The following is a 14,445-nucleotide window of genomic DNA, read 5'->3' as shown; positions in this document are numbered from 1 at the left end:
GGCCTGATTCTCTGTTACACTTGGGCCCTGGCAGTGAAGGGGGGGGTGGAAGCCCCATGGCAGAGAGCTGGCATAGGGGCCTGGCAGGAGGGCAGTGGCGCTACCCGGGCCGCTCTAAGCCACCCGGGCCCAGGGCTGCTCTAAGCCACCCGGGGGGGCCAGCCTGACACTACAGGAGGTTTCCCCTCGAGAAGCTCAGAATCAAGCCCAAGGTGGCTTCCTGGCAACAAGTTACCCAGGTGATCCCGGGGAGAAAGGAGCCTCCTGCCCAAACTGGGCTTGGTGCCAGGCTCTGGTCCCCGGGAGCCCCCCCAGAGCTCCAGGGACGCGGCCCAAGGAGCCATGGACTCGGGGCTGGTATTTCTTCGCTTCCCTGAGCAACAGCCCAAGAATCACACCATCGCCTGCCCCCCCCCGAGCCCTGGGGCTGGATCCTAACTGCAACAGTGGGGACCTGCCCTTCACTGCCTCAGAGCTCCACCCGAGGTAGCAGGGAGGCGGTCAGGTCTGTCTGATGCAGGAGCTGCCCGACGGGATGAGAGCAGGGGTCCACCTAGTTGAGCAGCCAGTCTCTCGCACCAGCTGCTTCAGAGGAAGCCATAAAAAACTGGCTACAGGGTATTATGGAATAATCTGCCCACAATTGGCCTGTGGAACTCTCTGCCACAAAATAGCAAGAGTGTAGCAGGATGCAAAAAACAACCCAGGATGAGACATGGATCTGGATGAGAACATCCACTGGGACATCAGACAGGATTGAACTGCCCAAGGATCATGGCGTGAGGGGGAGTCAGGGCCCTGCACCCCCCTTCCTGCGAGTCACCGTGACTCTCAGCCAACCAGCAGAACAGAAGGTTTATTAGAGATGACAGGAACACAGTCCAAACCAGAACTTGTAGGTAAAAACAGGACCCTCCGTCCAGCCCTTCTGGGGGGCAGGGAGATTAGAACCCAACCTGGGGAGCTCCCTCCTCTTCCCCAGCCAACTCCCAAAACTGAAAACCCCTCCAGCTGTCTCCCCTAGTCTCTCACCTGCTCCTTTCCCAGCCTTTGTCCAGTTCCCAGGATAGAAGGTGGCACCTGGCCCTAACCCCCCCTCCTGGCTCAGGTATCTTCTCTCAAGGGAAGTCTCCCATCCCCAATGAAACTCCCCTTTAACACTCCCAGGGCAAATCCACCCCCATCCCTGCTGCATCACACCAAGCATCTATCCCCTTCACTCCAGGGAAGGGGGGGGGAGGGTAGGAAGAACTGCCCCGGGGCAGGTCAGCCCAGGGCTTCCCACTGTAGGCTCTTTTGCACCTCCTTTGGAGCAGCGGGTGCTGAGCTGGGGGAGGCAGGACACGGAGCTAGATGGGCCTGGCTGGGAGCTGCCTGGCAATTCCTGCTTTAGCAAAGAGCTGTCTCCAAGCCAAATTGCAGCCTTCACTGTTGCTATCCCTGGAATTGTAAAGGTGGCAGATTAGGGACCCTCACTGCTGTTAAGCTAGGAGCCCCCTTCCTCTTTTCCTTCAAACCTGCCCCTCCTTAACCCTCTCTCCACAGCATTCCCTTTGACCCTTACAGGCCAGGGACCCCGATCCCAGCAAGCTGATCGCTGCAGACCCATAGGCCGGCGGGGTGACTCAGCCTGCATCCGTTTGCAGGATCAGGGCCTTGCTCTGTTTGCAACGTGCGGCAGCCTGGCACATGGCTAGAAGCCAAGGGCTCCGTAACGTGGGAGTCCAACCAAGACAGGACAAAACCCCGGGCCTGGGAATGGCACCCATCAGAGCTCAAACTGGAGATCGGCCGCACGCGGAGCAGGAACTGCTGAGTGGTTTTCTGGCCGGAGCTCAGAACAGACATTCGCCCAACGGCCCCTCCTGGCTTTCAGGGCCGACACTTAGCAGTAACAGAGAAGACCCATCACAGTTTGTCCTTGTCGCTCAGGGCAGCAGCTTCTCCCCAGTCCCGCGGGGCTGAGACAAGCCAGCTCAGATCAGTCGTGGTGCCAGCATGGAGGCAGGGGTCACCCTGCCTCCTGCTCCCTGTGCCACCCCCTGCTGGCGTGGGTGGGCACCCACCTTTGGAGAAAGCCTTTGTCAGCCAGCACAGGCTATAATCCTGAGCGCACTGTGTGGGCTGGACCGTGGGCGAGCCAGCTAGGCCGTGAAACGGGAGAGAAGAAAAGGCAGCTCAGGATGCTCCTGGAATGAGGCAGCTGGTGTCAGAGGCAGAGCAGCAGGGAGGGGGGGCAAGAGGCCTCAATCCCTGCCCCCCAGGTGCAGCCGAGAGGGGGGGAATCGCATTCCTCCAACACATACCCCAGCATGCTCTCTGGCATCCCTCTCGGTCCTGCGCTGCCCTGGGGAGATGCAGCCACAGCCTGAGAGCTCGTGGTTCCAGTCCCCACGTGGGCTGGGTTTTGAGATTAAACCGACAAGGCTCACTTTTTAAGTAGGTGCCCCTGTCTCCCAGGTCAAGTGAGCCCCCCATCTCCAAAACACCCCTCCCCAGCTGCTGTTCCCTCTCGAGCAGAGAAAACTGCAGGCAGCAGCCGCTTGCTGGCCTGAGAACTCGGGAGTCCCGGGGTTAGCGCCGGGTGCTGGAGGGAGAAGGGGGTGGCGCCGCTCAGATGCGGGTGGGATAAGAACCTAGACAGGAGGGAGATTTTCACATTACTGAGACTGAGCCGAGTATCTCAGGCACTAGACTCAGGAGCTGGGTGAGAACTGGGCCCGGGGTCCAGGCCTGCACTCAGAACGAGCCTCGCTCCAGCAGCGAGCACTAAATGTAAACACACGGGCAGGGGTTTCCCTGGATTAGACACGCAGCAGGCCACTGCGCAGGGCACGTGACTGGGGCTCAGGGGGCCTGGATTCTACACCTGACTCTGCCACCGAGTTTGCAGGTGACCTTGGACAAGTCACTTCCCCTCCTCCCCCTAGTCTATTTATACCATGAGCCCCTCAGGGCAGAGACTGACTGTGCAGCCCCCAGCACAACGGGGCACGAATGTGGGTTGGGGCCATCGGATGTCCCCCAGGTCTGTGCACACCAAGTGCTGGGCCCTACTGGCCAAGCGGGGCTATTCCCAGGAGGAGCAGAGCCCACTGCTTCTGGTGGCTTTAAAAGATTTTTACAAACCTAGGTAGGAGCAGAGATGCGGAATTTCTTTGGAGACCCACAACACATGAAAGTCAGGAAGAGACACTGACCAGCCCAGTCTCTCTATCTGCAGCTGGTGCCTTGAGGGCAAAACCCAAAGCAATGCAGTGATGAAAAGTGAGATTTTTGTACAGACATTTGTTTACTGGAACTGCAAGGTGGGATTAGTAACAAGAAAGGCCAGTTTAAATTCCCTTAACGAGGGGAATGGGGTGTTCAACTAGGACTCAGGAGTGCTCGGTGCTATTCCAAGCTCTACCTCTGACTCCTGAGCAAGTCACTTGGACTTTGCCTCAGTTTTCCCATCCTTAAAATGGGGACAACACCACTACCCTCTTTGAGGTGCGTTGAGGCCAGCAGATGACCAGCCTATAGGACAGCTATTAAATGGGATTTCTGTCTCTGTCCCTGTGAAGGGAATCTCTCCTCCCTTCACAACACACAAAAATCATGGATTAAAAAAATTAAGAGCCTAATGTGTTGCAGAAACCACAGGAGTATTTGGGGGGCTTTTAAGTGCTGGGAGGGGCTTTATGCTCAGAGTTTGAAAGCCTGAAGCTCCCATGATTATTTTTGTGATTAGACAGAAGAGAAAAATAATTGCAAAAAAACCCTGCACTTAAAAAAAACTTATTTAGGCTGCCCTTGGTGACAGCTTGAGCGTGGCTAGGAGAATCTAGCGATCTCTATTAACAGTGCTCTCATCTTCACATTCCTGTTCACTGAGGAGCCCATAGGGTCGTTACTAGAGACGTATGTTCATGTCCAATTTCTCAGGACTCCCCTCTAGCCACCTTCTCTGTTGCAGCGAAGTGTATGTAGCTGCAGCTTGTACCTACGCCAGTGACAGCAACATCTGTGCAGCCCCCAGGGCTGGTTTAATGGCGTTTACTTATGACCAGAAAGACCAGTCTGTATTAGAAACCAGGGGAAACCTTAACACTTCTGATGAGATAAAACACAAAGATTTTGCACGTCAGGGGTTTCCTCTGAAGAACGTAAAGGCCTTCAGCTGTTGACAATGCCATGCTCTGCTGTCTGCACAGACAAGGACAAATTGGGGCCAGCTCCCCACCTTCCTAGTCCCTGCATCGCTTCGAGTGGACAAGGTAGGAGTGCTGGATAAAAAGCAGGTAACCTGTCCCCATTTTCATGGGTAAGGAAGCAGGAGTGAAGGGACTTGGCTGAGGCCCCGCTGAGTCCGGGTGGAACAGGGAATAGAACCCAGGAGCCTAGACATTACCAGATCAGTAACACTGCCTCTCAAATAGGTCCCTCAGCGCAGGCCCAAAGAGAGTCATTCGAAATCCCTTTCCAGCCGCTCCCTCCCCCCTGCAGTGACTCAGGGATGGGAGAGAAGGGGAGGGTGTGGCTGTCAAGTTGATTTGCTCCAAAATGCCAGTAAAGCCGCTGCAAGCGAAAAGCAGCAGTAACCCAGGAGAGCGCAAAGAGGGGAGCAAGGGAACGAGTGCTTTGGGTTTGTAGTCCTGTGATTTGATTAATGAAAGCTCCCAGGGGTAAGGGGGAGGGAAATGGATTCGGGGAGGGATCAGGCCTTGGAGACACAAAGGCAGCAGAAAGCAAATGGGATTCCATTTGCACAGAGCTTTTCATCAGCACCTCTCAAACTTACTTAAGCTAAGGGGACCCCGTCACACATCTGGGAGTGGGGAAGTCTCCATTCAAATACTTGGATGACTAGCATTGGAAACCCAGGCACTACGCAGCTGACCCCAAAAGATGCTGTCACAGAACCCTTCCCTGGGTCCTCCCGATGCCTTGCATTTGACTGGGTGTGCACGGAGCAGAGGAGAATCATTGTGTAATGGCTGCACACAGAGCCAGCAGCACAAACCAGGCAGTAACTAACATACCCTCTGCCTTTGGGTGGAGAAGGTTGCCGTGGCCAAGCCAAGATGTTCTTAGACTGAGGCCACGTCTACACTAGAAAGAAGGTGCATTTTTAAACACGTGTAGACAAAGAAAATCCAGGTCAAACCGAGGCTCTCCTCTGAGGAGCTTGTGGCATGCCAAAGGGCTGCACCTGTGTTATCTTTACAGACATTTAACTGGTTTTTTTGTTTTTTTTTTTAAACAACACGCTTTCAAACTTCACCACGTGACGGCACACTGAATAGCCTGAAGCCATCCAAGTTATCCGATCACAAACGTCACCGGAACATTTAAAGCTCAGAAGTAGGGGGTTTATTTAATAAAAATATCTGCCAGACTCAAAACCCTGAAAGGACTTAATTGCCAGGCATAAGAAATTCCACCACCAAAGGAATGTTTGAGGATGTTCTAGACACCAAAAAATAAGGACTTAGAAGAAAATCACTACCTCTGGTGCAATCACAACCACAATGCTGTAATTCATGCACCAATTTGCACACAGAGACTTTGCTGCTATCAGCATTTCCCTTTGAGGCAGGGGAGAGGGACTGTCAAAGTACACAGATGTGGACTCCACATGAAGTCCCCTTTTCAAGAGTTGGACACTATTCCTCCTTCCACAATCCCCAGCCTCCTCCAACCCAGCAGAGATCTCCAGCTGGAAGGAAGCCGAGAGTTCCCATTCGCTGACTGATCTGCAATGCCACAGCTCAGATTTTGTCACAAACAGGTAAGGGATCAAGCATTTTCAGTCTTCATTAAATTCTAGGCACTTCACCTCAGACCTGCTAATGACCCCGGCCAGCGCTGGGATGGTGCAAACCCTAGTCAACATGCCCGCTGTGGGATTATGCTGCAGTCACTGCAAAGCTTGGGGGGTTTCTACTGTCCTTACAAACAGGCCGCGAATCACCCATGTGGAATTTCAGCCACATCAGTTTCTCCAACTCATTTTGTGTAAGCCTGAGAACATGTGATCAGAGACCTGATTCCAGTCCCCATCACTCACCCCAGAAGAGAAAGCTCATTATCCCATCCATTCAGAGCTCAGGAGCGACTGAAGAGTCCCTGCTGCAGGAAAGCACAGACAACAACAGTTCAACATGCCCATCGTCAGCATCGTCTTTATTTGTACAACTATGAAGAATGCTGGGAGCAATCTCTGACTGGTGTTATCTAGGATTAGCACTGCTAATTGTTATTGTTATAAATTTAGTTTAGGGACAAGATAGGGTAGGGATGGGCAGGGGGTGAATAAAATAAAGAGACCCCCCCCAACATTAAAAATAGGGAACATCTAAATTTATACAGGAAGTATGCATGGGTCTTTACAACTGCTGCTTGGCTCCACTGAAGGGTCCCGACAGCAAAGGTTTGGGACTCAGGCGGCCAGCGTCAGCCTGGACTGCTGCTGGGATTCACGTGAGCTCCAAGGAAAGTGAGGCAGACTCCACACGGCTCTCTCCAATCTGACTAGCTACCCTAGCTGAAGCCCCAGCACTCATTTCACAGCGACCCACTTCATTGCCAGCATGAACCGTGTGCTGTTACCAGTGAGAGCTGGCTGGGGGGTGGGGTTCCACCCACAGGTTGGCTCACCCAGGGCCACAACTGGGAGGTTATTTTTGGCTCGGATTCTACCTGGGGTTCTGTGGAAAGCTCTGAAGGAAAAGGAGCCATCGAGATCCTGGGAGCTCCCAGGGGAAGCTGCAGATCTGGCAGCAGCAGAGTGCGTTCCCAGTAAAGCATGAATCCAGCACACGGCAGTAGCGCGTAGGGAGACGCATTAAGTAGCTTCCACAAAGAGAAGAAAATGAAGGAAACGTACAAGGGAGGAGAGAAAAACGTGGCACAAGAGAGGAGTGTAAACTTTCCTTTGTTAATAGCTCTAGCTAGGAGTTTCCTACAGTCCACTTATCAAGCCGAATCTCTGGAGGGAATGGAGATCTGGATCCTCTCAGGAATTCACCTCTTCAGGCTGGCTTGGCCTTGGCTTACGTTGTGGGAGCCCCTTGATGTCTGTGGTGGGTGCGCCTGGATGCACCTGTGCCGAGGGGACGGGCTGACTCGCCAGGGATGCAGCACCAGTTCCACTGGTTCCTGTGGAATGAGTCTGGCTAGGGTCAGCAGCAATCCCTGGAGGTCGGAATGGGGGATTCTGAGACTTGGAACTGGACTGATACCAAGGCCCATTTCTGTACCGGTTCGTACTGTCGTGTCTTCCTGGGTTGGAGGGGCCATTATGGCGCTGGCCTTGGGGCCGGTAGCCCTGGCCTTGTTTCCTGTTACCCTGGAAGACCTGAAACAGAAAGAAGGGCTGGCAAGTGACTGGAAAGGAGATTAGCAGAGCCAGCAGCTCCAAAGAGCAAACTACATGCAGCAGAGATCTACTCGTGCCAAGGCCCTGGATGATCCTCAAGCTGATTACTATCCCCTTTCCAGCCACCCTGGAAGTCCCCTAGACCAGTGGCATCTGAAGGGATTGTCTCAGAAGACAGGTGGGTGTTGTGGTGGGTTAGACGTGCTCCTCCCCAGGAGATGTTGCAGCATGCAGCTGTGGCCGACTTCGAACCAACAGCTGCCATTGCAGAAGTAAGGGGGTGCTGCTCTCAGAGAAGCTGAGACAAGCCAAGTTTCCTCCAGCCATGCTTGAATGCCCTGGACTTTTATCGTGCCCTCCTGCCTTGTGAGCAGGGCACACTGCCACTGCTCAGTCTGCACCAGGCAAGACAAATGCCCTTTTGGCACTTGGCAGGAGGGACCCATTAGAGAGAGAGGAAACAGCTCCGACCTGGCATTGAGCTCCATGCTGTATTTAAACACTTCTCTTGTGAAGTCATCACCTACCTCTCGGTGAGGCTGGCATGGACGGCTGCTGGCGCTGGCTCCGGCTGCAGGTGTTTCTGCCAAGGACGGGGGCTTCCTGCTTGCTGTGGGAAGGCTGGGAGCAGAGGCACACTCCGGGGTGGAGGGATCACTTGGGCTCGAGGACATGACGGAGCTGCACCGTGATCTGGTTGAGTAACTGTTCTTTGGATGGGAAACTGAAATGGAAACACAATGAAGGATGGTGTAAAGGAATTCCACACGTGCACACATGCCCCTGGAATCTCACCTACTGTGGGCTACAGCACGGCTGCCCTGTTCACTCCATGACATGTTACACTACCTCTTCACCTGCTGCCTTACTTATGATCTGTGCCAAAGCTCGGCTGGCCAGGGTCAGCATCTCGGTGTTAGAACGCCCCGGGAAAGGACTCTGACTGGCACTGGAGGGGCTGGACTCGGAAAGCACCGCACACTCTAGCGAAAGCCGGCAGGATCAGGTCCTGCTTTCATCACGAGACGTGTCCCTCCTTTCTCAAACTAAGCAAATTCCTGATAAAGGAGACTACTTATCTCCTGCATGACTTTAAAAGCCTGAGAATTGACCAGCCTTCAAAGAGCCATTGTGGGGTTTAAATAGGATCTGGACAGACTCTGGTAATACACCACATTGTCAATGCTATTCATGTACTCAGATTTATACATATGGCTACAAGGGGTCCCTGCCAAAGATGCTCCCCCACCATAAATTAAACACAAGCATTAAATGGCCGGCAGACCACTATCCTCCCCAGCCCCCAGTCTGGGCTTGCCCCAAAGCACACCACCCATTGCACTGGATAAAGATACAGGGGCTCTGCAGCATGCCCAGAAGGTCAACAGACTGGCTATTCTGAACAGAGGGGAAGCTTCTTCCAGAGCAGAGCAGAGCAGAGAGCCCCCCCACCCAGACAACACTATACCACTGGCCCCTTGTTTAAATCCAGGGCCCTCTCTGAACTCTCTCCTCTGCAACAGTACCTGTCCCTGTCCATACCTTCTCACCTATAGCCTCAGACCAGCTCACCTTGCCCAAACGAGCTGATGCTCTTCTTTACTGCATCCAGGTCACAGGTGAATCGTGCCACTCTGCCCAGGTCTTCATCATATTTGCGTTCACTGACAAAGTGCTTAATGGGAAAGAAAACACTTGCAAGTTAACACAATCTTTATGCTAATGCCTGGTGACAAATTGGCACGTAAGAGGGGAAGTCGAGATAAGAGCCTTCTCCCTCACCTGGTAACAGAGCCTCAGGTCACGCACGGCTCTGACAGCCTTGCCAAGAAAGGGGATAGTTAACACCACGAGTCACTCTGGGCTCTGGTGCATCAGTTCCACCTACACACATGCAAACAAACAGGTGTCTGCAGCCTCCCACCAGAAGTTAAAATTTCCAGGTAACACAATCTAAGAGCAGCTCAACCTGCTGCTCTCCACCCTGTGGAACTCAGGGTGGCTTGTGAATCTGCTTTGGATGCTGTCAGCAGCAGTAGTCCAACTGGGGGAAAACCAAAACTGGTCTAGGATGGAGTGTTGCTGGGAGAACATAGCAGACCCGGTGATCTGACTTTCAGACTGGGTTTTAATTCAGCATGTAGATAACATTTTACTGACCTCTGATGGTAAAAGTGAGTGCGTGTGTCTGACTGCAAAGGGACTGATCAGGACTGGTCAGGTGTCTGCTGACACTGGTGGAAGTGACATCAACCCAAAACCATCAGCTGCCAGCCCTAGCAGGAGATTGCCAAGCAAACTCATGCGGACAAGACTCACGAGGTGCCAGAAGCCCTATTCTGGGCCAATTCAAAATGGTTAAAAGCTGAACTAAGCTAAGTGGTGTTAAGGACCAAAAGGCCCTTCATTTGCTGAAGCCAGTATTTTGCCAACCAAATGCTAAAAGAAAAAATGCAGGACAAAGTCTACTGAAGCTTACACACTGTGGTGGACAATGTGCATGTGCACTGCTAGGAGTGAATGTATTTTGGGAACTACTATTTCTCACTGAAAAGAAATTGAAGATTTACAGACAGGTTCTGCACTGAATATGCTTCTGCATAAGACGAGCAGTGTGATCTTACGTTTACACCGGACTGGAGCTGAGAACTCCCAAATATTCACTTTGACTCCATTTTAAATCTCTGTGTCCTTCAATGGTCACTTCATTTCTGTCAGTTTCCGTGTCAGTAAGATGAAGTGAGCACTCACCTGTCTCACTGGGCATAGCCAACATCTGATTACGCTATATTTGAAAGGACATTCATCCCAAACACAGGCCTGGGGTCAGAGCCCTCAGGCCAGTGCCCTGTTGTGACAGGACGGAGGAGTAGAAAAGTTCACCTTTATGTCAGCTCTAAGCTCTACCAACTGCTCCTCTGACATGCGCACTGCGACATCAGTCATCTTCTTTAGCGCCCCAGCTTTCTTCTGTCGGCTGACCAGGATTTCCACTGAAAGGTAATGAAAGGGAGACCGAAACTTATGTAGAATTGATGCTGAAGGAAGAGAGTCAGTCTGCAAAGCACCTCACTGGTACACATAAGGTTTAGCTGTCCATCTGGGTGCTTGGTTAAGCACAGCCGGGTGCTGGGTTGAGAAATGGAACGTTCAAGCACTACCACAATATTGTTTTGTAATCTACAAGTTAACTACATTGTCCAGATTTTAAACGGTTTCTGACCACCAGAGTGCCTCGCTAAGGAAGCCATTGGAAAGTGAGTTTAAGAACAGATCTGGGTTTTGTTTCTATTAAATCCCCAAGCATTTCTGAGGGTCAACAGCACCAACATCTTCACTGGTATGCACATGAAAACAGAGCCTCTCTCTTCCAATTCCATTTCCTTCCTGATCACCCCAGACCGCCTGCACTGACGGGCAGCTGCCAAGCTGATTTTCAGTACAACACCAGGGACTGAGACAGAGGACATCCAAGAGGAATTTATGCCCTCAGCTTCAGCCTACATGTTCTGTGCAGCCAGGGTCCTACTTCCTAGCACAAAACAACCTTTGGAACTTGTGCACCACAGAAAAAGCAATGATCTGGAGAAACTGTTTAATATCCAACCACAAGCCAGAAAGTCTGTCTTTTGTCAAGTGTGTTAGACTAGTGTGACGGGGCAAGGCCAGATGGCTATAGAAAAGTAGTGGGAGATAGATATATTAGCTCCAGGCTAAACAAATCCCTGGTACCAGGTTAAGTGAAATGGAAGCTGCTCCAGGTCAATTAAGACACCTGGGGCCAATTAAGAACTTTCCAGAAGGCAGGAAGAAGGCTAGGTTGATTGGGACACCTGAAGCCAATCAGGGGCTGGCTGAAACTCGTTAAAAGCCTCCCAGCCACTCAGGTGGGAGAGCATGTCAGGAGCTGTGGGAAGAAGTTGCGCGGTTGGAAAGGCTGAGCAGTACACACCATATCAGGCACAAGGAAGGAGGCCCTGAGGTAAGGGTGAAGTGGAGCTTGAGGAAGTGAGGGCTGCTGTGGGGGAAGTAGCCCAGGGAATTGTACACATCATGTTTCTAAAAGGTCAGCTACCACAGCTGATACTATTAGGGTCCCTGGGCTGGAGCCCGGAGTAGAGGGTGGGCCCGGGCTCCCCCCTCCCCCACCTTTGCCCCCTTTTTAATCACTGAGACTGGGAGACAACAGAGACTGTGCAAGGAAGGATAACTTCTCCTCACCTCCCTCGCTGGCTTATGATGAAAATGGCTCAGTAGACTGTGACCCTTGTCTCTAGAGAAAGAAGGGTTACGTGGAGGGTCACAGTGAGCCTCTGAGGCTAGCGAAATCCGCCAGGAAATGCGGGACCCACGGAGGCAAGGACAGAGCTTTGTCACACTAGTTAACCAAAACTTTCTGTTGCCAGATAAGGTAAAGTCTTGGTGGCATTGCAAGTTTCAGCCAAATTAAAAACAAACCTGATACATTAAGACCCAGTACAAAAAAACAGTGGTTGTATAAAGAAAGGTATAAATATTTAAAGGGACTTCATCTGGTTAAAAATATTTCCTGAGCTTTGTAATACCCCAGATTATTAAAATTGAAAGGATCTTGTATCTACTTGACCGTTCACCATTTGTGTCACTCATTTCTCTCACTGGAACATAAAAATAAGCTAGTGAATTTCACTTTATTCTTGTAATGCTCTTACACAATGGTCAGATTGCAACCACTACAAAGAGATGTTTGTTTAAAAGAAACTTTCCATTGGAATTAGAATGTTTACAGCGTTGAAGCCCAACAAACTTAACAAAACAAATGTAACTTGTGACCAACTTTGATTTGTGTCCCTTTAACAGCTAAATGTCATCCTAACCTGTAAAGAGAAACTTTTAAAAGTGTGTGTAGTTAGTTTACTTGGGAATGATGGAAGTTGGACAATGTACTACACATACTGCTCTCACTGGAGCAGTGTCTGTTCAACTTGCTGTGAGAGTGGAACTATACCAGCTTTTAAGATGAGCCACTTTTAAAAAATAAAACATCTTACTTGCTTCTGCTTTCACTTTGTCCATTTCAGCCAGTAGCGCCACCTCCCGGTCCATGAGGCTAAGAAGAGAAGGTGACAGGAATAAAAAGGTCTGATCAAGAGCCTGAGTTCACAAACAAATAACCCAGAATTCAAAGCAAGGATTTTTCTGGGGGAAAACAGACAGCAAAAGCATCCCTCCCTTTACATGGCCAACTGCATACAGTACAGAAGCAGGTTTCAGAGTAGCCGCCGTGTTAGTCTGTATTCACAAAAAGAAAAGGAGGACTTGTGGCACCTTAGAGACTAACAAATTTTTTTGAGCATAAGCTTTCATGAGCTAGTGGGCTGTAGCTCACGAAAGCTTATGCTCAAATAAATTTGTTAGTCTCTAAGGTGCCACAAGTCCTCCTTTTCTTAGTACAGAAGCAGGAAGCTCTTCAGTTAGATGTTGGTCAGAATTGGCAGAGAACAGGCCAGCAGATGGCAGCAGAAAGCCGGTGTTCCTATGACTGCAACTTGTCCCGGGGCCTGGAGCAGACACTGGAAGGCTAGCATGCACCTTAACGTTCTCATTGTACTGTTTAGTCTGGAAGTTCGAGAGTTTTATGTGAATTTTTTTAGCATTACAAAACCCAATTCCATTTTGGCCCACATAAGTTACTGTGCTAGTTGCCAGGAAGGCCCGCTGGGTACCGGTGCAATCCCCGTGTGACAAGGGAGGGGAGAATGGTAAAGCCACTGCACAAAGCTGTGCTCTAGACACCTGCATCAGCAAAACCCGCTTTTCACAGACGAGGAAACTAGGCCACAGAGGTTCCATGACTTGCTCAAGTCAGGCAGAGTCTGTGGCTGCACAAGAGCAAAACCCAGAAATCTTGATGGCCAAGGCCCCGACCTTACCACTAGGCAACGCTCCCTCCAGAACCATTTGTCAGCAGGAGCTGAGCTCTAGGATTATCGCTGCAGAATGACAGAACAGGGGATATACTTTTAGTCTCTCGTTGCCCCACCTCATTCTGTGTGGACGGTGTCGGTATCAAGCCTTGTTAGAGAGGTGATTTGTGTTCATGCTCTCACTGGGAGGGGGGCAGATGCACAGGCAAAGTTCACTGGGCTTGTTATGAAATGTGACAAACTCAAATTCAAAGCAAATTCCCTCTGTTCTGGCTGGCCACATGGCAGGCTTGAGGGAAGACCTTTGAGAGGCTGCTGACAAGGTACGAACTGGGCTTTTCTGCATCAACAGAAAGAAGACTTAAGAAATCCCAAAGCTAACAGCTGGCTGTGATGCAAAGTATGGCAAAGCAGCAGGCACCAGGGGAAGGGATTTTCTCCTCGAATCACAAAGGCTGAACACTGATGCTTCTGCTCACATCACAGAGGCACTTTAATAGCTGAACACACCCTACGAATGAAGCAACAAGCTCAGGATTTAACACACACACACACACACACACACACACACACACACACACGTCTGACATTCAAGATTTTTACAGCTAAGACACCACTCTGGCCTCCAGTTGTCACCACACACAGAAAGCAGCCCACAGATGTCAAAGTACACAGCATGACCCCTCCAAAGCCCTTTGTGACAGTAGCAACTTTCTAGCAAAGGAGAAACCAAGAGGATCACAATGAAGCTCGCTCATTTGTCTGTAAGTTGTACTGTGACTTGGGCACCTATCTGTTGCTAGGAGACTAAAAATTCACTGAGACCTTCAGCTGGCAGCCTGCACTGGCAGCTCTAGCTAGAACTTCAGGTGATGACCAGGTTCAGACTAGAGTAAGTGTCTGAGCTTCAGTTCACTCATTTAGTTGCTCAGCTCAACCACTGAAGAGCAGACAAGGAGGGACTTCCTGTAGCTGCTGCTCAACATAAGGGGCCATGTGAAGAAGGGCACTTGAGTAACCTGAGTTACTCAGACTTTGTGGGGGCAAAGGAGGAAAGGCCAATGCCCACATTCTGGATACAGATACATATGGGGGGGGCCCTCCTGTGTGAGGCACAAAGCTCAGGTCTCCATTCTGCTCCCTGCTCTATAAGGCCCCCTCTGCAATAAAAGCTGC

At 51.0% G+C, this 14,445-nt stretch overlaps 1 protein-coding gene across 15 annotated transcripts in view; it reads right to left on the bottom strand.

Annotated features, from left to right (window-relative positions):
* Nucleotides 1–6,143: 6,143 nt before the first annotated feature.
* Nucleotides 6,144–14,445, bottom strand: part of SPATS2 (spermatogenesis associated serine rich 2) — a 49,892-nt gene continuing 41,590 nt past the window's right edge. For all 15 annotated transcript variants that reach the window (XM_038378971.2, XM_043506482.1, XM_043506486.1 and 12 more), the window contains 5 exons: nucleotides 12,394–12,452; nucleotides 10,247–10,356; nucleotides 8,936–9,038; nucleotides 7,891–8,087; nucleotides 6,144–7,342 (listed from right to left, as the gene is read on the bottom strand). In XM_038378971.2, the coding sequence (XP_038234899.1) occupies nucleotides 7,001–7,342; nucleotides 7,891–8,087; nucleotides 8,936–9,038; nucleotides 10,247–10,356; nucleotides 12,394–12,452 (811 nt within the window). In that variant the 3' untranslated portion in view covers nucleotides 6,144–7,000. The remainder of the gene's footprint in view (nucleotides 7,343–7,890; nucleotides 8,088–8,935; nucleotides 9,039–10,246; nucleotides 10,357–12,393; nucleotides 12,453–14,445) is intronic.

The sequence above is a fragment of the Dermochelys coriacea genome, chromosome 20 (genome assembly GCF_009764565.3).
Source record: "Dermochelys coriacea isolate rDerCor1 chromosome 20, rDerCor1.pri.v4, whole genome shotgun sequence".
Classification (NCBI taxonomy): Eukaryota; Metazoa; Chordata; order Testudines; family Dermochelyidae; genus Dermochelys; species Dermochelys coriacea.
The sequence above is the reverse complement of the archived record's forward strand: the minus strand, read 5'-3'. Positions and strand labels throughout refer to the sequence as shown.